The 27,181-nt window shown below is 38.4% G+C and overlaps 1 protein-coding gene across 1 annotated transcript in view; it reads left to right on the top strand.

The window, feature by feature from the left end:
* Nucleotides 1–1,098: 1,098 nt before the first annotated feature.
* Nucleotides 1,099–27,181, top strand: part of hs6st1a (heparan sulfate 6-O-sulfotransferase 1a) — a 134,413-nt gene continuing 108,330 nt past the window's right edge. The window contains exon 1 of the mRNA XM_081374580.1: nt 1,099–1,906. Coding sequence (XP_081230706.1) covers nt 1,386–1,906 — 521 coding nt within the window. The 5' untranslated portion in view covers nt 1,099–1,385. The remainder of the gene's footprint in view (nt 1,907–27,181) is intronic.

The raw sequence follows: 27,181 nt of genomic DNA on the forward strand, positions 1-27,181 counted from the left end.
CTGCTTCTCCGAGCACATTCTCTGAGATTTTGTACATGCAATTCCCCACACAACAACAAAATAATAATAAAATTTATTAATTTGAGAGGCATGCTACTCTTGCACATTAATGAGGCAAAATCAAAAGCCAATGGCAAAACACGACTACAGTTCTCTACTATACACAACTCAATGTACAACACAGCTCTCAATACTGCCCACTAGCTGTGGTGGAGGAGTCCAGGCTGAGTACTAGCAAAACCGTTTCTCTGTGTTGATTTTATGTTTCACTGTGTTTTCAAGTTGGAGTGTGGGCTCTCATTCAAAATACAAACTTTTCTTTTGCAAATTATTTAGGATTTCTATCTTATCAGAGGTGGGTATACATATTTTTCTGCTCAATGACAAATTGATATTTGGCAAGTCTATCATTACATTATTTTTTATATCATCACATAATTTAATCTATTACATAATTTAAGTTTTCCAGCCAGGACTATAATGCAGTTGAGCGACTACTTTTACTACTAATAGTTGAAAACACTGCATTATAATTTAAAGCATTTTAAACGTAACATGTATTTGAAATTGTACTGTATCCTCATGTATGTTTTTCATTTTATTGCATTTTTGTATGTCATAAGTAGACATACACTTTTTATTTATTACTTATTTTTATATAAAACTAGAAAGATTTTATATTTTTGTTGCGTTTTTATAGTTGTTTTTATTTAATAATTATACTTTTTATATTAACCTGCTTTTTATTAATTCAAAGTCTCATCAAGTTTATCCATTTTTGATTCAAGTAATTTCTAAATTCGTAAGGGGGATGTTGTTTGTAGTCTGTTTGAGGCAGATTCATGGTTCAATTAGGAACATCATATTTTATTTTATCTTATTTTTTTCTACTGTCGATTATTTCCCCCGGTTAATTTTATTATTATTATTATTATTATTATTATTATTATTATTATTATTATTTTATTTTTTATTTTCACTGCCTGCTTGGCTTTTTGTGAGGAAACGCTGCTGTCTTTACAGAAATATCAAAATGCAATAAGAATAGCGGGCGTTCTCTAGAAACTAAATATGGTGCCCATTTGTGTTTGAGAGAGTGTGGAGCGCGCGCGTGTGTTGGGAAAGTGGGTGTCGCTGTGCACGCTGCTGGAAGAGCTTCGCAGCGATGTGTCGAGGACTTTAAACACACTGTGTCATACAGTGGTGGAAGGAGGGAGATCGCGCCGTACTGGATCGTATACTGCAACACTTCTGATGCAATGAGTCCGACCGTTCCCATTCTGATCCAATGTGTCTGACGATTCACTTTCCGCGCGCGATGCTCTGACTGCCGTGTGTTTATATGGAGACACCCTAAATAACAGGCAACCGTGAAATGGTAACACATGAACCTCCTCACTGGAAGGAACATGGTTGAGAGGAGCAGTAAATTTCTGTTCATCGTTGTCGGCTCGGTTCTGTTCATGCTGATTTTGTATCAGTACGTGGCTCCGGGGATGATGAACTTCGGCTCTCCGCACGGGTACATGCTGGAAGACGATGCGGATCTCTTCCCGACTCCTGATCCACATTACGTGAAGAAATACTATTTCCCCATCAGGGATCTGGAGCGGAGCTTGGATTTTGAAATCAAAGGGGATGATGTGATCGTGTTCCTCCACATCCAGAAGACCGGCGGCACCACGTTCGGGAGACACCTGGTGCAGAATGTCAGGCTGGAGGTTCCGTGCGACTGTAGACCGGGACAGAAGAAGTGTACCTGTTACCGACCCAACAGGAAAGAGACCTGGCTCTTCTCTCGGTTCTCAACCGGTTGGAGTTGTGGCTTACATGCGGACTGGACCGAACTGACCAACTGCGTTCCGGGGGTTTTGAACAAAAAGGAGAGCCGGATGAAAAACCAAAGGTGATGCGTGTAGAATTGTTTTTTTTTGGGGGGGAAATATTGTCAGTGTCTCAACCCAGTGAGCAGTCTACCGATATTTTTGGGGCGGCTGCAGTCACAAAATACTGTCTCAGTGGGGTTTGAGGCATAGCCAGTGTGTAGAAAAACTTTAGTGAGTCAAGAATGCCACTTGCCCTCATCTGCAATATGCCAATGCGCAATACATAGGGCTATAAACAACAGTATAATATCCACAAATGGGTATTGCCTACTCATATTTCACTTTTTATATGGGCTTTTCATACTGAACTTTGGTCGAAACCCCAGGTAAGGCCAGTTTTAAGTCTGGGTAAAGAAACGTTTCATATTTGTAAAGAGGGTTAGCACTGCATTGAGTTGTTAAACCCTGAACTACTTGCGATGCTAGAACATAAACAGTTGTTCGGCAACAGACAACCAAATATTCACGAACTGACGTACGTCGCGTAAACTTTCATGCGCTGTTGAGTTTAAGTGAAACGGTTAAAATATCACAGAAAGTATCACAGAAGACGTAAGACAAGCACAGTGGGTCTAGGTGACATTTCCACGGACGGGAAAGTGTTTTTTTAAAACAGGTCGCGTGCTTTTTCCACCCCATCAAACCAGTGTTGTTGACATTATAACCGAATAAGAAAGCTAACCCGAAGTTTATAAATGTACAGTCAGATATTGGAAACCTGACTACTCAGGGTAAAGCATGAACAGCATGAAACAAGATAACCTAGGATTAAGTTTACCTGGGGTTAACAATGACCAGGGTTAACGGTTTCAAGTGTGCAAAGCCCACAATGTTATGAGTTTAGTTGCAATTTCTGTTGTTTTATGAAACTGGATGACAAACTTTAAAAAAATTAACATGGTAACCATAGTAGGCTATTTTAGTTTTGAGTAACTGTCGAGTAACATACTGAAAATGATGAAACACTTTAGAAATCTGTCTGTGATTTTATAGTTCTGTCTTGGCTTTTACTTGGTTACCACAGCTTTATTGTATAGTTACAGGAATTTTAGTAATTATAACATTTTGTCAAAATGTTTACCGTGTTAAAGTTTTGTGAAGTGAACATGGGCCCTATCCTATTATTTCAGGTGGAAGACAGGGCTTGCTGTGTCAAATGTTTGTGTCAGTTTCAATTTCTGCATGTTTGTGTTTTCTCCCATGATGGAGGTGGAAAATTACTGTGTTGTAAAACAGCCCCTTGTAAACACTGTGTGTACTGGCTGCCAGGATAGTGGTTACAGAACTCCCCACATCAGGACACTCCATAGCAGTCATGTCAGGAATAACTGCCCATTGGTAGTCAGTGTCAACTTCTTGTATTCTGGATAAGAAATGTCAATTTGACTTCATTATCTTTCTCCACTTACATATGATGGTGACACAAAACCATTTAGATTCCGTTTCTGTCTGTTTAAAAGGAGTTATACTGTTTGTGGAGTGTATTATGTTGACTTTTGCAACAATGTGAAATCCATCTCAGAGCCATGCACTAGACTGTTTTAGTTTTTAATAGGATTTTTGTGGATTAAATTATCTAAGCCTTGCAAAGTCAAATACATCAGATCAGATTTAGCAAGTAATCACCAGCCCGACTCCTCTACCTAAAAGAACACAGTCTAGATATACCCAACATACCCTCGAGTGTAAAACATCCCTCGTATCACAGCGATGCCATTACTCTTGTTGCTTTTGGCGACCTTAGGAATGCAGCACTGATATGGATGCACATTCCTCTCCTTGATTAATCTCTCCTGTGATAAAGGCAGACAGACCACACCAGTGCTGTTCTTCTCTAATTTATCACGCATGTGTACATGTTCGTTCTGTCTGTGAAATTAGCACAGGGTCAGTGGTAAAAGAGGTGAGAAGTTTTGTCATTTCTCATTTTTAATATCTGCATTATTCTGATAATTAGATGGGAAATACTGTGCGTAGATAATTCGGATTTGATATGCTGCTTTGTTGCACAGATCTAAGCACTCTTTTTTACATTAGTTACAGTGATTTCAAAGGACCAATGCAGGGTGCATTGAAGGATTGAAACTTTGCACATTGCTTTTTCTCGAAGCTGTGAAACTAGCTAAATTAAAAAAGCGAGATGGTTTTTTTGTATTGGTAAAAATTCTCAGAATTAGATTTTGGGTGTTTAAGAAAAATGAAAAGTAATACTAAAATAAGACAATTGAATCGTGATGGTGGTCACATTGAAGGCTGAGAAAAGGGGGGCTGTTTATGACCAATGAAATCTCTTGTGGAGATTTTGAACGGCTGAGATTTGCTGGGCTGTTTTTTTTTTCTATTGGGCTTCATGATGTGTTTTTAGACTTGGTTTTCAAGTAAAAACAAACAAACCTTTAAAAGTTTTTTTTTTTTTTTAGTTACCAGATTTCATAATTGCTCGATTCAGATGGTTGTAATAATCACAGTTGTCAATTCAACCTGTTGCAGTGGTTGAACATTTCACAGGGATGTGCATTAAAGGTGCAGTAAGCAATTTCTGAGAAACGCTGTTGAAAGTGGATTGGGCTAAGCACAACAACACGCTTGTAGCCAATCAGCAGTTCGGGGGGCGTATACACTCATGAAGGGGAGGAGAGAGAGTTAGCTGAGCGACATTACAAAAGAGAAAAGGTCATAATAGGAACAGGAATATCAAAGGAAAAATGAAGGTTTATGATCAGGCATACATAAGTAACATTGGTTTTGTTTCACTGAACCTAGATATGCTGTTGTTGTAAAGTTAGCTATAGTAACAGGATATTTTTGAGTGTCATTGTTTGTCTGGAGCTGCTGTGGTGCTGGTGAGACATCCGCTCGTGCATTTTGAGTGTGGAGCAATGAAAGGAGGGGTGTGTTTGTTTGGATTGATTTAAAATATTTACAGTGTTTCTCCGAAATCGCTTAATACACCTTTAAAGTAATTTTATGCTTTGTCGGTTGTTATAGTTAAAAGATCAGCAAGAATGTGGAACTTCTTATTTTACATTTTTAATATTTCTGATTATTTTCAGAAATCTGTCATTTTTATATGACTGATTCGTTAATAAAAAAAGGTTCGTAAGTCACATTATTTGATTGGTTGTATTTGCTATCCTTTTAATTGCAGCCTGGCTCCCTAAATATAGATGTTGTCATGATGTTGACATTTAAAGTTTATTTGTCACATTTGTGAAATCCTTTTTGTTGAAAAATATTCTGAGATGTGTACTTCACCCTTACGCTCTTCAGTCTTAACTGCTTATTGTTGAGATTAGGAGCCACAGCACAGGGTTAAACACCTGTTGTCAGTCCAGTGAGTTACAGTTCACGGAAGCCAGCGCCATTCCCACCAACAGGCTGGAAGCCATCTGACAGCTGTGCCAATCTGCATGCTTGTTAGACAAGTTTAACGGGCTTGTTTACATTTAAATCTCTCTCGGCTCCTGAGACTTTGGGAGCGTTGCTCGCTCTCTTCTTCGTGACCATTAACATAGCGAAGGATGAGCTTTTAATTACACGTAGGTCTTATTCGGATTGTTGGTATTTCCAGTCACATTTTCCAAATCGATTCACGTCGTGCTGCTCCCCCGGGGGACCTGGCGGACATGAGAGCGATGGGGGCATTTTAATTGCTTAATGAGATGTGTATCACCACATTCTCATTGAAGCACCGGTTGCAGTTGGGAAGCCATCTGGTGAGTGGCGTGTGTTGCTCTCAGGCAGGGGTTTCAGACTGACCAGTGAACGGAGACCAGAGGAGAGTGGCTTCTCGTGTGAGAATGTTTCCCACAGCGATAGGCGTATGCAATCAACCACCAGCGGTTGTGTTTTTTTCCTCCCCGGTGGACAACCAGGCATTGCCCCTGCTGCTCTAGACAGTATGTAATCTGTTTAATGAAGAGTCTGCGTCTGCTCTTTGACCAAAAGGCTTGGTAAGAACAGTAGAAAGGGGGCTGCTGTCTGACAGTACGTTTAACAGTTCACCCCAAAAAAAAAAATCTGTCATCATCTACTTCCCCTCATGTTGCTCAACTAATTCTGGCAGATAATTATAAGCTGATATGATATGGCTGATCATTGATTTAAAAATTCTGTAATATTTTGTCTAAAGGAATAAAAAATAAAACACTCATACACAATCACACAATCACAAACACTCACAATCAGTTAAAAATCAAGCGTAGCCTTAGTCCTGGCAGGTCACGTTAGTCAAGCTCGCATCAGCTGACTCTCAGCTGATCCACATCTACCTATAGGAATACAACGCCTATCACTGTATACATATATAAGGTCCTTCAGTATTATCAGCAGCTATCGCGTTTCTCAGGAGCTAATTACCTTCCTCCATCCCCAGCTCCACCTCTCGCACAATCAGGATTTGGCATTCTGATTCCCCTTGAATCAGAATAAATTCTCGAATTATGTTGTACTTTAAAATCTTAAATTAAATATATTTGCAAACATTCATGTTGGTTCTGTTCTGTTTACCCCAAGGGGGTTATTGCTGCTCTCCCTGCTCTTCAAGGGAGTTCTCGCCCAGAACGGAACCATACCGCCAATCCAAACTGTATAATTGTCAATCATATTTGATGGTAGTGGTCCTGACAGAAATGCTACAAGTTAATTTAGGCATCGTTACTTGAATTAAAGTTATTTAAAATAAGTACAATAAATTTGCCAATATATAGTGCATTCTTATTTTTTAGCAAAACATCCCGGTTGCTCTTTTCCATATAGCAAAAAGTGGATGGTGACCAATGGCTGTCAGGCTCCAAAAATGTGACTCTTTTGCTGCTTTTATACTAGCCATACAATAGCTGTGAGAAACTGACTGAGATGTAGCTGTTCATAACAGAATTCTCATTTATGGGTGAATTGTCTCTTTACATAATCTATTTGCTGTGATTTCCCATTTCTAGCTCTCATAGATGAAGATAGAGTCCCAGTTGGGGGGCAGCCTGGTTAGGATATCTGGCGCAGTGATCAAGCAGACACAATTAACTTGAAATGACAAGGTGCCGATGGGGTACCAGACCACATTGTCACGTTCCTTATACTAGACATTTATTGTGATTATTTTGGGGAAAAATGAAATTGCACGTTTTATTGGCATGCAGTTGTGAGCTGGAAAGAGTCATTTGAAAATGATCATATTAGGCCTATATATGAGCTTGCCTTCAGATCATGGAGAGAGAAAGATCTGTGTCCTCTGTAATTATTAAAACAGACAAAATAGAAAGAAACAAATGAATCTGAAAGTAAACCAAAATGATTTGGAGTCCAGATGTCTGAGACCACATTTTAGAAGAATTTTTAAGTAATTATTTACTCATTTATTTACTTGTGTATTTATATATATAATGTCTTTCAACTTTTCCTAATTTTTCAGTTCAGCTTTTCATTTAATTTGTCATGTTGATGGTAATGTAACAAATGTATTAATTATTATTATTTTTATATTTAAGCATTAGTGATCTTAGACTTATGGACCCTGTTCTGAGTATCTATAAATATGAATTCTCCAAGGAATGTGCCCATGTGTGTTTGTGTGCATGAGTATACGTGATGAGAGAGGATTCTGGGATGTGTGTACCTACTGTCACTTTTTTCCCCCATGTCCTGTCTATTAAAAGATATTGCAGCAGATTTTGAGTCCAAGTCCAATAAACTTGCACAAAAAAATAATGCGGTACTGCTGTCAGTCTTTTCTTTTAATTTCGTATATATATCCACACTCATTTCTTCAGCTCTCTCTCTCTCTCTCTCTCTCTCTCTCTTCTCTCTCTCTCTCTCTCTCTCTCTCTCTCTCTCTCTCTCTCTCTCTCTCTCTCTCTCTCTCTCTCTCTCTCTCTCTCTCTCTCTCTCTCTCTCTCTCTCTCTCTCTCTCTCTCTCTCTCCATATCTCTTCCTGCTCCTTCAGCGATGTCAGTGTCTAATCAAACTGGCAAGATAATTTTCCACACTATGGCTTTATGGATATTGGCCGCACAGTTTACCCCAAGCGTGACTAGAACATTAGAGAGAATGTCTTTTAATGGAAGATTTGCTGTAATTTATAAAATGGCAGGCACTTCTAATGGACAACTGCCTTCTGTATTATGAATAACAATAGTTACTTTAATATATCAATATTTAATTTTTTAAACCTCAAGCCTTCAGACCTGCTCACTGTGATTATAGCACATGATGTCACTTTATGTGGGTGGGACATCATCACACTCACTGTCTGTGTACATATACAGGTAATAATGCTATAGGCGAAGAACGTGTTGCTATGTTGAAATGTATTCAAAATCTGTCTATAATTGGATTGATGGCCCAGTCTGATTGAAAAGTCTTCATATAAACATCTCAGTCGATCCGACTGAGCTTGATCTGAATTAAATTCAGATTCAATTTAAATTGTTGGTGTAGACCTGAAATAATTTGATCATTAGGAAAAAAATGACCATGTAAACTATTTTCTTAATTGGATTAAAAAATACCTTTCACACACGTGCTGTGCCGTGATGTATAGATAAGTTTTATATCATACGAACATGCAGAAGTTTATTTTCGTATTATGTCTTACAGACTGCTCAGTGGATGAGACTAAATAAATATATACTAATTATTTGCTTAAAAATCTCATCTGAGATAAATGTCAGCTTTCTTTTTAGCTATGCTATCAATGGAAAAACACCAATTATACTAATGGTGGCTTTCTCTGGTTCTGAATGTGGCAAATGGCACTATATGGATGTGTTGACGTTTTCTTTGTAATATGTTAATCTGATTGCAACATTTAGGGTTCATATGAACAGAACGGATTGGATTCATTCCTAATGACAAATATTAGTGCGTGTAAACATACCTTGTGAAGTTCAGTCGGCTCCATATTTCCTCAAGGTAGAGTTTGGAAGTTGGTTACTTTGGCACAGTAGATGATCGAGTGAAACAAATGTGTGAAGCCCAAAGCACCATCAGCGTAAAGAAATTATCATTAGCAAGTATAGTGCTTGATATTTGATGATATTCTTTACTACAGTCAGTTATTGAAGATTGTGTCCTCCACATTTGGCCGTGAGGAATAAAGAGCCACACTGTGACTCTTATAGGTTTGGTGCTTTGCTTAAGAGTGTGTGCATGTTGGTGTTGGTTTGCCGCTCCACAAATTATTGTCTGATGTGGTTAGCAATTGTGTGATCTTTGTGGTTTGGAGGTCAGTAGCTCGGAGCTTATAAAATCCTCCAGCTCTCCGCGTGAACCCGGATTCTGGCTCTGGGAGCGTGAGCCAGATGGCTTGGCGGTCTCCAGATCTGCTTGGAGCAGAAAGCAGAGGTTCTGACGGGCCAGTTTATCCTGGGCCGGTAAGAAAAAGAGCTTGGAGCCAGGCCTGATAGCAGTAGCCTGACCTCGATGTGTTAATCCCATCAGATCAGTGTGGATTAAATACAGGCTGCTCAAAGCCCGTTATGTGGTAATGTGGAATCTGTGCCCACCCACCGCGAAATCACCCTGTGTTTTAGGACGAATTGCTCTAAGAACATTTGATTTCTATGTTTGCCTCCGATCTGCATTTTCACTTCAAATTGTGATATAATTAATCTTTAAACTTGTATTCGCAATTAGATATTCTAGGTCTAAGGATGGGACACTAATCATCCGACTACTGACTAGATGCTTAGCAAAGTTGCTATGCCTTTGCGTTGCTTTGCTTTGTCTAGCCATTTTGCACAACTCATGTAAATGGCCACTAAGAAACATGTCCAAGTTGCTTCTGGTCAACTTGAAGCCAGCCTAATTATACTGGGATTCCATAAGATCAGTTATTTGACTAGTCAGTCAGCCTACTGACTGAATGAATACATGTAACTTTGCACATCCGTTGTAAGGGCATCCTAGCCAAAAATACCCTTTCACTTAATTTTTATTATATGATGAAAGCCAGTTTTCATATCACTGGCTCTGATACTGAAAAGCTTCTTGTTTACCTCGTTCTTTGCTGATTATCTCGGCCCATTTCTGCTTGTTGTCTGTGGAGGTTTGGTAATTGCTCGACAGCGTTCAATAGTGTTTCTGTTAGATAAGCTGTTTTTTTCTTCCTTTTTCAATGAACGTCTTGCGCTAAGAGGTGCTATCACTCACATTTCAGAGAGAGTGTTTTTTTTTTTTGTCATCTGACATCTCAACTGTGTGAAGACAAAGTGCTAACAGAGATTATAAGTGTGTGTGAAGTTCTGTGAACTGATCTAGGGCAGTTCAAGGGAAGGTCGTGACGGGCTGACGGTGTTTTAGGATCAGCATGCTAAATTAGCCAAGGACGCTGAGTTCTAGCAAACAAAGTGCTTACCCGGAGAAGCTTCCTCTCTCTTTGTGTACTTTATGATCGTTAGCTTACACGTGTAAAGATGATACTGGCCTTAAGTCCTCTGCTGTTGTTCACATTAAAATCTTTGTGTTTTACACTCTAGTATTTATATGTATATATTTTTATTTGATATATCTTTTTAAACTGCTGACTGCTTGACCATGACACAATTGGTCACTCTTTATCATTCTATATATTTATATCTGATTTTTTCTTCTTCTATTTTTTCTATTGTTTTACTTCACAGCCAGGTCAGTTTCTCAACTTACTTGCATATTAATATGAATGAGACAAAGGAAGTTCCCGGGCTGCTGTCTGATAATATAGATCCTGTGGCCCGTGAAGAGAAACGTGCCCTTGAGCTGGACCTAATGTCTGCACTGCATGATTGAGCGCTTCAGTGCCTCCTCTATCTCTAATGGCTTTTTAATAAACAAAGACTTGACCACCCTTCAGCCTGCCCTTTGTGTTTAGCATAAATGAATACATGAAGATGAACACAACTCCGCTGCTAATGCTAGAGTGAACGTGGTTGCTCTGGTCTTTTTTTTCTTCTTTCCTGCTCCTGCTATCTCCTGTTTTCTTTATCATACGTCCTTGTTTACGAAACACTTGCTCAAAAATATTCTCTCTGGCCATCTCTGCTTTTCACTCATTACTTTTTTTTTTTTTTTATCCTGTGTGATTTGGAATCTTGTTCTAATTTTCTTCACTTTCCAGTTTTGGCCAGTGTGGCTCCTGCCGAAACGTTGCTGGCGATATGACGGACATTGGCTTTGAAGGCTTGTTGTGCGCCGCGTTTGCCAGGTAAAGCCCTCGGCGATTGCACCAAATTGATTTCTGCATGCTGTGGACAAATTGCCACGCAATGACTAATTAGCAAACATTTTTATAATTCATAATTAGGGCCTCCACTCTCCCTGTGTGAGTTGGCTCGCTGCCGAGCGTTCATTTGCAAAGCCACGAATTCCGCCTTGAAATCCCTCAACCAATAGCTAAAGCAGGTTTTCAGCAGGTCTTCACTAATTTCTTAAAGACTTCTTCAGACCGTCTGATGTTAGGAGACTGTTCATTTCAAAACTCTTGACAATCCCAGGCTGCCTCAAAAGCCTGTTCATTAAGTGTCAAGACAGCGTGTGAAAAACCACAATGGGTGAAAGTTTTACTGGCGAAAACCACTGGTATATACCACTGTATAACTGACTGGAAAACCCGTTTCATCACATATGCATGTGTTCTCTGTAGTCTTTATAAGTACGATAATAAAACAATTTAAATTTAGATTTATATTTTATGTCTTTATTTGATAAGCAGCCATGTAATGAGTGTGATTATGAATTATAAACCGCTTTGGAGTGATACAAAATATCCTGATCACCCTGTCTGGGTTTATTAGTGATAATGACCAGATGACAGTACGTTATCTCTTCCGTAATAAATGTATATATATTTTTTTAAAGCAGGGCTGGAGCAGAACATCAAACTTTCCGACTGTTATAACTCACAATTACTTTCACCTAATTTTACTTATACAAGTTAACTATCCACAGTACTATTGTATGTAATATCATACAATACTAGACGGTAAATGACTAAGTGCAAAACAACTGAACTGAAGTTTCTTAGTAATGACTTTAGGCTCATGAGTTTTTCTCTCGTCTGTGCTATTTTATTCAATAAAAGCAAAGGTTAATGTTTTTTTCGTACAGTGCCTCCCACCTAACAAGCAGTCTTTTAATGAGCATTTGTATAACTACACAACATTCATATAACAAGCTCCTTCTTATAAACCAATGTTTTTAAAGACTTTTGTGCATCTTAGTGTCTTTGATCTTCTCACTTGTGTTTTATAAATTGTGATCCACTTCCTGTAAAATATTTTGAAATGTAGATTCATGGAGATTCATTTTTTTTCTCCTTTTTTTAAGGAACAAATGGTACCTGCAAAAAAGGGTAAAGCTTGAAAGTCTTTTCTGAAATGTTTGAAACTCAAGGTTTTGGGTAAAATTTTGTGCATGCAAGGTGCATGCCTTTGTAAACTTTGGAAAATGGATTGATCCATTTTTAAAGATATCTCCCAGTGATCTTCTGATGCTCTTTGATAATGCTTAAGAGAGGTCAAGTGCATCTATCATTTATGCATCTTGGCGGTGTATCGGATGAGTATCCATTGAAAGTGCCAAATATGTAGGAGTTGTGGAAAGTTGTTTGATGGTGCAGTGGTGCAGATCATTTGACATCAGATTTTGTTTATAGTGTGCAATGATGAGAATGAAATGTGTCAAAATGAAGTGTGCAAAAATAGTCTAAAGCCGGGTGCACACTGTGCGATTTTGGACACGATTTGGCCGTCTGAGACAAATTTAGCTAATCCTAAAAGATTCCTCTGATCCTAATCTCAAATCTGAAGTTTTTGATCGTTAGTTTGACATGTTCACCGACAGGTGATTAATGACCAATGATCAAATTTTACCTCAGACGAAATTCTGGCAGTGTCAGGTTTGACTCTCAGTCCTGCAGTGTGACTTCTCCTACGACGACCGTCAAAAATGTCTTCGTTTTTCAAGACAAGCCATTACCAAAATTAACAATAGAGATTTCTTTGTAGCCACCATTTCAATCACACGTCTAATGCAGCTCAATGTCACCGAACGTGTCATTGATTGATGATGTAAAACTCCAGACTCCAGTTTTCTTGCATGCATCCGTTTTTAACGCGTCTTGACTGCCATACATTCTGACATTTTATGACAACTGAGATCTTACAGTGTGACAAGGCTTACAGCGATGATCATTTTCGTACAGTCTGACAAGCAACAATCGTAAAGGACTATAATAAATCGCACAGTGTGCACCATGGCTTTAAGCGTTTTTCGGATGGTATTCCTTTTTTAAACTATGTTTGAGTTATTTTGAGACCATTAAGGTCAGATGTCTGTAATTGAACTAACTGATTTGGATGGGATTGGGGGATCTTTGTAGAAATTATTACTAAGCGGCAGCATCTATTGTCAAGATATGGGTGTTAAAGTACATGATGTGCTTTGGATGCGAGGTTATGGGTAAATAATTAAACTACAATATTATCTATATAATTAAGAGAAGGCATTAATTAAGGATGCTTCTACAATGGCCATTTTGAGCAGTTCATGATCAGACTCTCCTAATTGATTTCATTTTTAGATGGGATGCCATGCGTGCTGTTGTTTTACCCAGAAAATTGGCGATAAGGAAGGTGCACACGACAGCATTTGCTTTACTTATGCGATTCGACGAGGGTCAAATTAAATGAGAACAGTTAGCCAGAAAAACAATAGACAGTTTGCTTCATAATTTCAGCATGACATGCTAAATCCCAACAGGATCAAAATCCCCATGCGTGTCTCGTGCGAGTAGGGCTTAAGACTCCCTTTCCCCGTGTCCTGTACCACCCCACTCTAGAGAGCACTAAACTGCGGAGGAAAGTTTATTTGTGGGGGCCGTATTATGGCACATGATGTTCTTGTATTATGTGTTTTTCTGCTGATACGGCCATGCTGTCGACAACTCCAGTGAGCTGGCAGCTCAGTGCGGCGTTATCTACTAAAGTGAGTGGGAGAGAGAGGGAGCACAGGCTTGATTTATTGCCTCTGCAGAGGAGAGAGCGAGAGAGGAGGGGTGAAGAGTGAGAAAGAGAAGCGAGATTCTTCCTTTGAGTCACTGGAGTTGAGTGAGACAGGTTGGAGTTTGAGCCGAGTGAAAGAGGAATCCAAATGAATTTTTTTTCTTCTCCCTCATCTGCAGGAGACTTTTCCCAAACTTCTCTGCTTCTCCACATCCTCCGATTCTTCTGTGTCCCTCTCCTGGGAACCTGTTATAGACCTCATCTGACCGCTGCTCAACAAAAGCCTCTCTGGAATTACCCAGCATGCTCCACGGTCTGCAGAGAGTTCTGCCTTGATGCTTTTCTGGTGGGGGAGGGAGAGAACCCCCCCCCACTGTGTTATTAAGCCCTGTCTGAGTCCAAACTCAGCCTTGAGAATTCCAAGATGGCTTGTGTGCAGCTTTTCCCACTTTATTCCTGTATGTTTGTTTGCACTGAGAAATTGCATAACGCCTCATAAATTTGTACAATCGGTTACACATTAGCAATGTCTGACTGGGATAGTCTAAGCAAATACACTTCAGTAAATCATTCATCGAGTATAATAGTTGATTCCAGCATCACTCTCACAGAAACATACCGTGGTGTTTATTTCAGTCTATCATGATGATAACACCATGGTTTGTTTTAAAACATTTTTGTTTCTATTTCAATAAAACTAAGTTTTCTCTTTACAATAAAAAAATAATTTCAACCCATATATCAGTTTAATACAGTCAAAAAAATTTGCATATAATTGTATGCAAGTAAGAATAACTATTCTATTCTATTCTATTCTATTCTATTCTATTCTATTCTATTCTATTCTATTCTATTCTATTCTATTTTTACAAACCTTGGGACAAGTCAAATTATTAGAGACTTGACTATAGAAGTACCATAGTATTATCCACCAGATTCCATCAATTATCTCTTTCCCTGCCAATTGTTTTTAAAAAATCTGCCAGCCAGCTCCAGCATTTTTTCCCCCGCAAAACTTTCATGGCACCCAGAGTATTTTATTGAATGAATATCTGAACATACAATATCAAAAGAAAGAACAGAGTCTCTGCTTTAAAAAAAAATATATATATTTATAGCTTCATGCTTATTTATATGATATATGTATATGTTTGATGATCGCGAAACATGAAAACATGGATTGCTGGGAAATTCTAGCGAGGAAGCTTTGTGTCATAACATAAAAGAAAAAAAATAATTCTGTCATTGGCAGGTGAAGAGTTAAACATCAATGTAACTTCCACAGTTCTTTTTGAGTCATTCACAAAAAGTCATTCACTCGGACTCCATTGTTTATTTTCATTTTAAACAGATTTGTTCACAAGAAGTGTCTGTTTCCCGAACATTAGAGATGCCATACTCCCACTTGAGTGAGTTTACAGATCTGTATTGACACAAAGCGGCTTTATGTTTCAGAATGTTTATTTAATGAACTATTCATATGAAGTGCATCAATCTTTTCCCACTCACATCTGTGCCCGGTTGGGCCGTCAGTCGTCCCGTGTCAGTGGCCCTATAGGAGGCAGCCCACAAAACCCCTATTCTCTCTCTGTCTCTCTGAGAGCAGCAGGAGGGAGATGGGATCTCTGCTAATGTGAGGCCTCTTAAAAACAAGCTCCCAGGTCTCTTGTGTTTTCCAAAGAAAGATTTACATTCTTTTGCATGGAAAAGTGGGGTCATTGTTGGTTAAAACGACCTCACCCTGCGTCTACAACAAGCTGAGATTGGAATTCTGATGAACTTGTATAGATCGTGCAACTTTAGCTTTGTATTTTTTATTGCGGTCTCATTTGCACACCCTGTTCAGTGTGCAATTTCTTTTTCAGTGAGGGGGGCATTTGCTTCTGAATGAGTTTATGAAGTAGCAAGGATTACCTTTTATGTTTTGGTGATGTGTTAAAGGAATAGTTCACTCGAAATTAAAATTGTCATCTTGCTCATCCTCATGCCATTTGCAACTTATACGACTTTTTCTCCTGTGGAAAGCAAAAGGAGATGTTTTTCAGAATGTGTGGGCTGCTCTTTTCCATACAACAAAAGTTGATGTTAATTAATAGTCAAATTAATAGTCAAATTTATATCGTTTTTATTTATTTATTTATTGTTATTGATTTATAGGATGTATATTGATGATTTCTTCTTTATTAATACATTTAAATTTAATTTAAAAGATGTAATTAAAAATTCCCCTCCAAATTGGGCCTTGTTGGAGTCAGTGTTTTTTTTTTTTTTTTTTTTTTTAACTACTATTATAGTATTAAAGCAACACTAAGGAACATTTTTTTACCTTAAAATAATGTTTCTAAAATCGTATCAGTGGTTCATCAAGTCATAACAGGGTGATAGGCCCTTCTGGATTCGCTTTGCAGCCCTATATCTGCTATGACCACACTAAGCAAGTTTGCCAAACCGGGTCGCGTTTCTGTAGTTCGAATGAGACATAAAAAAACTACAAATTTTACTTGCTTTACGTCAAGCGTTACAATAGCCATTATTTAGTTTTTCTTCATTTCTTATGTCGGAATACATCATAGTTTTATGAAATCAGGCACCATACTCTACCTTGTCTGTGGACATCGTTCATTCCAAAGCCGATGATGGATAAACAGTGGGCGTGCGTGCGACAGTCAGCTGCGGTGGGCTAAATGATTTACAACAGCGGTAATGGACAATTCCGCTTCCAACCTGTAGGGCGACCGAAGAGGAAAAGTTCCTTAGTGTTGCTTTAATTCATAATTTGGATTAGCTTTTTTTTTTTTTTTTTTTACTTTAGATTGCAAATTTAGGTTTTAGTAATTTTGTGTGCTTTTATCATTTTTATTAGTTTTAGCTTTAATTTATTTTTATTTCAGTCATACTGCAGTAATTTTAGTACTTCAGCTTCAACTTCTTTAAGTTAGTTGCCAAGGCATCATTTCTCATTTTCGTTTAGGTTAAATTTTTTTCCATCTAATATTTATATTTATTTAATTTAATTTTCAGCTTCATTTCAATTACCAAAAACAAATTTAATAGTTTTACTTTTAGTTAATAACAGCACTGGTTATAGTGCACATGCTCCAGACAAGTTTCTCATGCAGAAGACACTTGTTTAAATCTAGGTTTTGACATTTCCTAGTCCCATTCCTTCTCTTTTTTTCCCAGTAATTGCCTGTCCCTGTCAATGCAAGTGGTGAAAAACCCAATAAGTACATAAAAATGGGGTCCTATGTGGGGAAAGCCCTTGTGATTCACTCTGTTGGGTTTAAAGTGACTCCAGTGATAGACTCACTGCTCCACAGCCTTTATTTGAGGGCTGACATTTCAGCAGATGTTGATACTCTCCATATCAGTGCTTAAACATGATGGATGACTCACAAGAGCTTTGTTGACTTGTTAGTAGATCACACGGCAGCTTCTGGTAAAACGACTGAAGATCACAGTCATGGAGTCATTGGCCAGGCGTGTCGGCATGAATTCGCTCTTGAAAGATGAGGTCGGAGCATTGACTATACGTTTGACTGTCACGTTCTAGAACGTATTTAACACTTTTTGCTGTGTGTGTTCTGAGTTTTTTTTTAAAAACAATCCTTCCTAAAACGCTGTTAGAAAGTGTTCTTTCTTTACTTTTCTTTACACTGTAATGTTGGGCTAGATTTAGTGCGCTGTGATTGTCTCTTGAGGGCGTATTTAACGCTCATTTTTTCATTGAAGTGTTCTGCAGTTTGGCAAACATCTCAAGTCAAGAATTAAGCAGGTTTTTGCATATGAGAAAAGATTTCTACCATCAGAGTTGAACACTTGAGTAGTGTTGAACTGCTGTCTAATATGGGCTTTCACTTATCTCTAGGGTTATTATCCATGTTGGATGCAGCATAAGAAATAAGTTAATTTTTACATATCAAATGTGCCAAATTTTTCCCCTGAAGTCCACTTATAATGTTTTATTATTAAAACCTATAATAGCAGCCTATTTTTCATAAATGTCCCATAAGAATTGTGACTTACTGGCCTGAAAAGTCATGGAATTTTAAAGTCAAGAAACCTAATTTCAATTCTTCTTTTTGTTGTTATTCTCAGCTATACAGTATCTATTTTGTTTGTTAGAAATTGGTCTTTGTGGAGTACAAACTCTTTTGGTCATGATTGTTGGATAAGGATTTTTTAAAAATATTTGTGTTTTTACTTGCAAAGAGAAATATCCAAAATGATGAAATTGCAAGAAAAACATAAAACTATTATTATAAAATTCCTTGGTTTTCAAAGATTTTATGAACTTCTATCATTTACGATTTTCATGAAGCTTACAAGTGAGCAAACTCAGCAAACAGGAATGATCAGTAAATGTGATTTTCTTGTGCACAGGAAGTGAAACCTGTGCCATCACCTTTTGTACAGAGGAGAGAGAGAGTGAATTAATGAGTAAAAAGGAGAGAGAGTGACTGACTATTAGAAACTGAGTAAGACGGAGGGATGAAGTGAATAATGCAAGGAGAGGTGAGGGTGATGTGGGGCGGGGGGATATTCCGTCATAATCCAGCTGTTGCCGTGACATGAATCAGGTGACCTTTGGCTGTCAGCATCTCAGTCCATTACAGAAGATGATTTGCCATCAACGAGAGAAGAGAAATGCGGGAGGTTGCAGAGGAAGCAGAAAAAAAACGTATATCCACTGACAGAAAGCCATAATGTAAGGGAGGGAGATGGAAGGAGGAGGAAATGAAGAGTGAGTGTACGAAAGAGTGAAGGAGTGCAAGTACTTGGCAAGAGTACAATGAGATGTCTTTTTTTTTTTTTTTGCTTTCTGTGTGTATGGTGATGTATTGAAAGGATTTGTCTGCCTGCCATGAGTGGGAGCGTCCCCTGTGGTTTCCAGTTGTCTGGATAATTTTTTATATTTTACACACTTCACAAGTCCCTCCTGATGTCCACGTCACTGAGACCGGTAGGATTTCACCTGAATCTTGTATCCTTTGTAAGATGTGTGCAATCAGACTGAAATTTGTGTTTTTGTTATAGGCACTGTAGCTGGAATCAAACAGGCCGTGTGAAACCACCCCCTTTGCTTGACAAGCGTGTTAATTGAATTGTGGGAAAATGCTAATCGTGGACATGTAGGGGAATGTTGGATTCTTTCTCTGCTGACTTTGCAACGGATTCTTGCAAACATAAGTGCTGTTGACGGTTGTTTAGATGCGATTTATCTTTGCTGTTTTTATGTAATTCGTGATCTAACCAGTCAAGTCATACACAAGAGATCATCAAATTTGTCACAGTATGCAGTGCTAGTTGTGTGGTAAAGTGGTCAATTTGCAGGGGCATCCATCCATCCATCCATCCATCCATCCATCCATCCATCCATCCATCCATCCATCCATCCATCCATCCATCCATCCATCCATCCATCCATCCATCCATCCATCCATCCATCCATCCATCCATCCATCCATCCATCCATCCATCCATCCATCCATCCATCCATCCATCCATAGAAAACAATAAAAATGGTAATATTGTGAAATATTATTACAATTTAAAATATCATTAGATATTATGCTTCATCATGCCTGGCCTGGTTACGACAAAGTGTCAGTCTTACATGACGTGGTTCTGACTTTGAACAAGCGGTGTGAAGTTCTCGACCTTGGCTAAGGTGGTCCTGACGCTTAATAGCTGAGTTCTACTCTACAAGCAGATGCTCGTGAAGAGAGAGAGAGAGGAAAAGGTGTCTGACAGAAGACGACGACTATGGCGAAGTGTTTCTCAGCGATACGCCGTGTCCGCCCTCACAGTCACTTAGGATTTTGACAGAGCAACTCGAGCTTTTCAAGCTCCAAGACTCTAAAGTGCACTTAACAGCTTACTATAACAACGTGTTTTTTGCCGTGCACTCGAGGCCTGCTCCGAAGAGCACTTCTTCCGACTTGTAGGGTCGAAGATGATGTGCTTCTCTTTCTCTTTTACTCTCTCTCCACCGTGTTTGTTTTCACATCGTCATCAGTCACTTCGCATCTGATTGACAAGCGTGCTGAATCATCTGGAGACGTCTAATGCACATTTCGTGTTTCGCAGAACATTTAACCGCTGAAAGCGCATTGGGTAAAATGTACCGTCGGAGTGCTATCTGACTTGTTTCGCTTATAAGATTTAGACGTAATGTGTTGTAATAGACTTGAGTGTTTGTTTTCACACCGCTTGCCATTTTTTGATCCTTATGCATATAATGGGTAATTATATGATTTATAGGAGCATTGTTGGAGCATTTATTCTGGCATTTAAAATGTAGCAGTAGGAAGTTTACTAGCATAAATTACAGCCACTCAAAATGTCTGAGTGAGTTGTTTTACACTCTGATGTTTTGAAGCTTCCTACGACTCCAGGAAGTGATGCGTCAGGAAGTAAAGGGCCGCTATCAGGAAGAGATCAGATCTCTATCTGCGATAGGACAGTGATTGGGCTCAAATTATGTCATGTGATCTTCATCTTCGTCCTCCGAGGGATATTTCTTCATATGCAGATGCCCTTTGTTAAAGGTCGTTGAGCCATTGTGCTATCAGAGATCAGGGCTTCACCAACAGCATTTGTTTCTAACCTTGTGCACCACTGACACTTATTTTAATGATGCAAAACAAATGCAAATGTTTAGCTTGGGGTTGTTTGTTTTTGTATAGTTGAGTCTCTGTGTCTTTAACTAATTTTTATCCCCTTGTGTAGGAAAGAAAATCAAAAACGAGATCTCTGTAACATCTTAGTTGTTTCTCTTGCATAGCAATAAGATTAGATGGGGAGCAAATTGACTTAAAATTGTTCTTGCTTCTCTTCTCATATATTTTTCTTTTGAGCTTACCAAGAGGGAGTTTTAATATTCAAATATTGCTCAAATCTCTGGAGACTTAACTCCATTTGCGGGTATGTTTTTAGTATCACCTCAGATGCTACGATTCCCTAATACATGTATTCCCAAACTTTTTTTGTCATCCGAACCCCTTTGAACTAAAAAATTTACTTGAAGTAACCCCTGGGATTTTAAGTTAATATTTCAATAATTTATCCGCAAACTCCGTTCACGTTTTTCTGATGTCGTTAATGGTCATATGACATGAGTGTAAACAAATAAAATGTGTTTTTTGAATAGTTTTTATTCCTGAAAAGATTTTTCTTTAATGTTTTTGAAAAAAGACCTGTGATGGCAGTGCTGAATTTTCAGCGTCCGTTACTCCAGTCTTCAGTGTCACGTGATCCTTCAGAAATCATTCTAATATGCTGAATTGGTGCTCAACAAACATTAATATCAATTATCAAAACTTATTATCAGTGTTGAAAACAGTTGTGCTGCTTTAGTTTTTTTTTTGTTTTTTGTTTTTTTTGTGGTAACTATCCCCCCCCCCCACACACACACAATTTCATACATGGAAAGTATTAAAAACAACATTTATTTTAAATAGAAATCATTTGTAATATTATAAATGTCTTTACTTGCACTTTTGATTCATTTAATGAATCCCTGTTGAATAAAAGTAATAATTTATTTAAAAATCGTACTGACTCTTTGTAATGGTAATGTAAATGTTTTATGATTTCATTAATTATTAGCTTTTCATCAACTCACAAACCCCCTGAAGTTCCCTCACAAACCTCCAGGGGTTCACAAACCCCTGTTTGGGAAACTCTTCCTTAGTAGAAGTCAATTTTGACAGATTATCAGCTATCAGTTTCTAAACTATATTAAGACTGTGTCTTATGAGACAAGAGGTAGTTAGTCTTACTTTTCAGACTTATTTTACTGACTTACTGACTGAAAAAATTGAATAAAAAATAGTACCAGTCTTGAAGAAAAAATGAAATTACTATCTTTTAAGACTAGTCTAAGAAGTTTATGCAACTGGCCACAGGGCATTTGGTCTTGTGAGAGTTTAAATTTGAATCTCTGACACCAAAATCAGCAATCAAAAGTCATAGATATACCATCCATGTTTAACTCTACAGCTCTATTTTGTTACTGTGTGTCAAAAAGTCTCATTCATGTCTAAATGTATTTCTCCCGAAGAATTTTCGGAGAAACTTATAAGACTGAGTTTGAATGACACACTGAACGTGTGTGAATGTGAACTCCATTAAGCGCCTGAGCAATGAAAGAGCAACCTCGGAGCAATACATTTTCCTCTGGGTTCTTCTGGATGAAACCCTGGCGATGGCGTTGCGTGAAACAAGCAGCTAATAAAAAGAAGAGTGTGATGATTGTGCTGGAGTCCTCAGCGCTCCGGGGCCGTTATCGTCTCATCCATCCGTCTTAACTCTGCTCCTCACGGTGCTCGGAATGGAATTCTCTCCCCCCCTCTGCCTTTTTGGAGGGCTAGCATGTGTGAAAAATTGTTAAGCAGCTCTCTCCTCTGTTTTTCCCCTTCTCTCCCTCTCTCTGTCCTTTGTGCTCGAGCAGGCGTGTTCCAAACTCTTGACATCAAAAGAAGGCGTAACTCATCAGCCTCTCACCAGGGAAACTCTTTTCACCGGGCAGCAGAAAGGGGAACACGAGCGAAACGGGATCCGTTCGGGGGCCGCGAGGAGCCGTGGGGGTGATTTGTGTTTGAGGGGGGCGGAAGGGAGTTGTGGGAGTTGAGTTGTGCGGTAGCCCGTCTACACTGGGCTGCTGGAAACATAAACACAGGCTCATAATCAAGCCTCTGAACACACAAACACACATGGCCCTCATTCGTCAGGTTTTGTTCTTTGGCATATGCGCCCTCGTGTCTGTCTGTCCCTATGTTAACTCTTCTGATAATAGTCTCCTCTGAACTTTTACCTTAAGCACTACGGTTTCAGTCCTCATTTTCCTCCATTGTGTACTTAAAAAAAAAAAAAAAAAAAAAAAAGTTTTCTGTCCTTGTCGTCTTTCTTGGTCTCTTTCATGTCCTAATTAGCTTGCTTTCTCATTCTTTCCTTTTTTTGCTCTCCCTTTCTCTCGTTTATCATCCAATTTATTGATCTGATTTTCTTGTTCATTTGTTAATTCGTTTGCTAGTTCATGTGTTCATTTGTTCGCTCACTCTCTCACTGTTTTAGTCCATTCATTCATTCATTACCAATATTTTTTATTTTATTGTTTTATTTTATAACTTATGTATTACTGTTCAAATATAACATGCTGAATTGGAGCTCAACAAACATTTTTATCAATATTCAAAACTTATTATCAGTGTTGAAACAGTTGTGCTGCTTAATGTTTTTTTTGTGGGAACCATTTCCTCCCCACAATTTCATCAATGGAAAGTCCTTTGTAACATTATAAATGTTTTTACTTGCACTTTTGATTCATTTAATGCATCCCTGTTTAATAAAAGTATTAATTTATTTGGCATGATAAATATTCATACATTTATATCGCCAATTTACAGCTAAACCACATTTAGATAAAACAGTGTTTATAATGGTTTACATTAAAAAGTGCATTAATTTAAAAAAAGAGAGAAAAAACAACACAATATACAGTGTTTTATTGACAGTTAAGGTCCAGTAGCTGTGTTTATGTAGTAAAAATATGATTGAGATTCACTCTCTGATTATTCAGTCATTCTTGCTTCACTCTTGCTTATTTCTTCTTTCACTTCGCTCACTGTTTTATTCACTCATTTACACCCAGCATGTTTCCTTCCGTTCTTTAAAATGACTTTCTCTCAGCCTCTCAGCCAGGCGTCCTGTAGTGTGAAATGGGTCCGTCAGTAGAATTAGCATAGCTTTTCTGCAGCAGATTGTATAACATAACTTTGGCAAAGGGCTCCATATGGCTCCCCGTTCACTCTCTGGCCCTGCCCACTGAATAATACTACTCTCACCGCGCCTGAGTGCTGCATTAACATAATTAAAGTGGCCACACACACATACACACACACACTCCTTTAGCCTTGGCCTCTGTTCAACTACCGTGCTCTCATTCAGGCTGTAAAAGATGTCAATATGGCAACTTGGTGTTCTATTTGATTAGAGTAGTTCATGTTTGTTATTGTCATTAGAGATTTTTATCTCCGACCCTGAACAGACGGTTGCTGTTTGATATGTCAATTCAACAAAGGGTTGTAAACGTTCGCTCGGCGTGCAAGATAAACCCTGTAGACCCTGTCATATCATTCTATTGTTTTCTCTTAGATGAAATGGCAGTGTAATTATTCACTTTTTGCTGTGTGGTAGGATGTTATCTAGTTATCATTGGATGGTTTCATGACATGCCAGCCCACGTGTTGACTCAAGAACTACACCATACTAGATTTAATTATCATCAGTACTGTAAGTGACTATAATGTACAGAACGTAGACATGAACCCTATGTAACACATGTTTATCAATATTAAAAATATTACATTTCCCCCTTTTAATCTTCAGTTTGTGGTTATGGCATTGAATTTGCTGTTAATTGTTGCACAGTCAGTTAAAGGAGAACTCCGGCCAATTTTAACATTGAGCCCATTTTTTTTTTTTGTAAATTTGGAGTGCTGTCAGTACAGAGAACAACGACAAAAATCGGTGTTGCCTACACAGTGTTATCCTCTTTTTAAAATTTGCACCCTGTTGACTTCAATGGGGCAAGTTTTAAACCTGCTTTTAGCCTCTTAACATCCTCGATGTGTCATTACAAGTGCCCAGCCATGTGAGGGATTCCTTCAGAGTGATCACGGGTGAATCTGACTGCAGTAGATGTGAAAGATATGAATAAAAGTGATGTTATTTCAGCCAGCGCACATACCTGTATTTACTTCCTGTTTTCGGTCGAAGTCCACAGTAGTCGAATGTCGAGTTCAAGCGCATACTGTAGGTTTAGTTACCTATGATCACGCGCGTGAACTCGGCAATCGACTACTGTGGACTTCACATCAAGGATGTTAAGAGGCTAAAAGCAGGTTTAAAACTTGCCCCATTGAAGTCAACAGGGTGCAAATTTTAAAAAGAGGATAACACGGTGTAGGCAACACCGATTTTTGTCGTTGTTCTCTGTACTGACAGCACTCCAAATTGACAAAAAAATGAGCTCAATGTTAAAATTGACCGGAGTTCTCCTTTAACATTGTATTGCATTTTTTGCTTTTGTTGAATTGCATGTGGCTTGATTATTGAGGCAATTGCAGCAATTAGATAAAATACATTTTATTGAGTGCATATTTTTGATGATGTCTTAACCTCTTTAACGTTGTCTTAGACTTTTTGAAAGTCTTACAGAATGTCAGATATGAATGATTGCAAGTGTAATTCGTTCAACTTTTTTGATGTATCACGTGAGTTTACTCCCCTAACCTCTCAGTGGCTCCTAGTTTATTTAAAACTCCCTACATATGGTTTTACATATGGTGCGTGAAAGCTGTTGACTCTTCTGTCAGATGCAGTTTAAGTAAAGTGTATCTCAGTTCTCAGGCTTGGGATCTCTTGTCAGACGAGATGATGTCAGGTGTCATTATTCTAACGTTATTTTTGCAACTTCTCTCAAAAAATCTATCACCGTACAAAAAATGTACTTTACTGTTCTGTCAGACATTACTTTGCACTCGTGGTGCACTGTAAATCACTTCACTATATAAAAAGAGCTAAATAAATTACGACCATGCAATGTCGTAGTTACGTTGTCAATTAATAAATCATGAAATTACCAAAAAGTACCAATACATTACATTACTGGTATGTTATGTATAAGCAAAGATTTGCATGCAGATATGATGTTCATTCTATTTACCAGGATCAGTGTCCATGTTTTATTAACAGTTCGTGTTAGTAACTTTAACCCAAAATACCACTTTATTTTTACTATATTTTGATGACTGTGGTGGCTCATAGCAACTTACTAACTTTATTGTATTAACAAAAAGTAGTTTGGGACTGCTATTTAATAGCCTTACTTTACGCGGTATCAGTGTAATCAGTGTTAGTGATATACTTACAATTGTGTGTATGAATGTTTATTTCTCAAAAATGGTTGACACACACACACACACACACACACACACACACACACACACACACACACACACACACACACACACACACACACACACTAGTACCATCCATTTGTTTGTGTCGACCATTTTTGAGAAATAAATGTAGGTCATGGCTTAATGACCATGGGAAACCTGTGGGTCTCATGGCCAAAACAGTACTGTAGAGGCATAGTGTCAGACATGTTTACCTCAGTGGAAAATTTACCCTTAAAAAAAAAAAAATGTTTTTACGACAGAAAGTGTGTGGCAATTTAATACAATATAAAATTGGATGGAACAATGGTTTGGCTGCAACCATGTCTTTAGGACCAATAACCAAGATGATATGTCTCTTCTTCTCTTTTGCTCACCTCGCTGTCAACTCACTCTGCCCCTCTCGCTCTTCCTCTGATGAGCACAGTAAATGTGTGTCGGCTGCGTTTGATTTGTGGAGCTGTGCAAACAGTTGCAGATCCCAACATGCTCACTAACTAGACTTCACCCCCCCCACCCCATCTCCTCCTCTGTTTATCCTGCTTTTCTTTCACCCCCGTTTACCCCGGGGAGACAAAGGGGCGAACAGGGTCTGTTTCTTCATCTAATCCCCACCTGGAGGCTTTCAAACACACACACATAATGCACTTTTGTCTCTTTTTGCATATGTCTCTTCTCCACATGTATGTTTTGTGTCATCTTGTGTTGTTTGCGACCACTTTATGAGAATGCATACTGTATGCCAAGAATGAGCTCCTTATCTTGCAGGGAATCAGTTTAATACCACTGGTTGTTTTGCGTTTAATAGACTGGTTGTTTTCCCACTGCAGCTGGAGTCTATATCCTCTCATATTGAGAGAGAAGGAGGCCAAATGAAAGAGTTTAACCTTGGTTTAGATGGAAACAGGATGATGCTTCCTAGACAGCCTCCCACTGATGATACCTTTAAATGGAGTCGAGTAGGTTGACATCTCCTCTGTTTGCTTTATTTAGAAAGAGATTTGAGAGCTGGCTTTTATATCTGCTTTGCCTCTCATATGACAAATTACAGGAAAAAAATTTAAGTGCAAGTGTTTTTTTTTTTTTTTTTTTGTTCATAAACAGGCTGGAAACAGGATGTGGTGTATAGGTCTAGCAGTTTAACTTAACCTCACATGTGACACTAGTTATGTAGGGGTTCTGTCACGTCTGAATCAAACCACCTTTTCACTATCTCTGACAAACGACAAGCGTGAGACTGGAAGTCATTCATTTTCAATGGAGAGTAGTACGGGACCATATCAGTATGCAGAAATTTCTGATCCGATTTGAGCTTCGGATGTGTTAAAGTATTTGAACTTCTGCAGCTAGACCG

The sequence above is a fragment of the Scardinius erythrophthalmus genome (assembly GCF_964197995.2).
Source record: "Scardinius erythrophthalmus genome assembly, chromosome: 9".
Lineage (NCBI taxonomy): Eukaryota > Metazoa > Chordata > Actinopteri > Cypriniformes > Leuciscidae > Scardinius > Scardinius erythrophthalmus.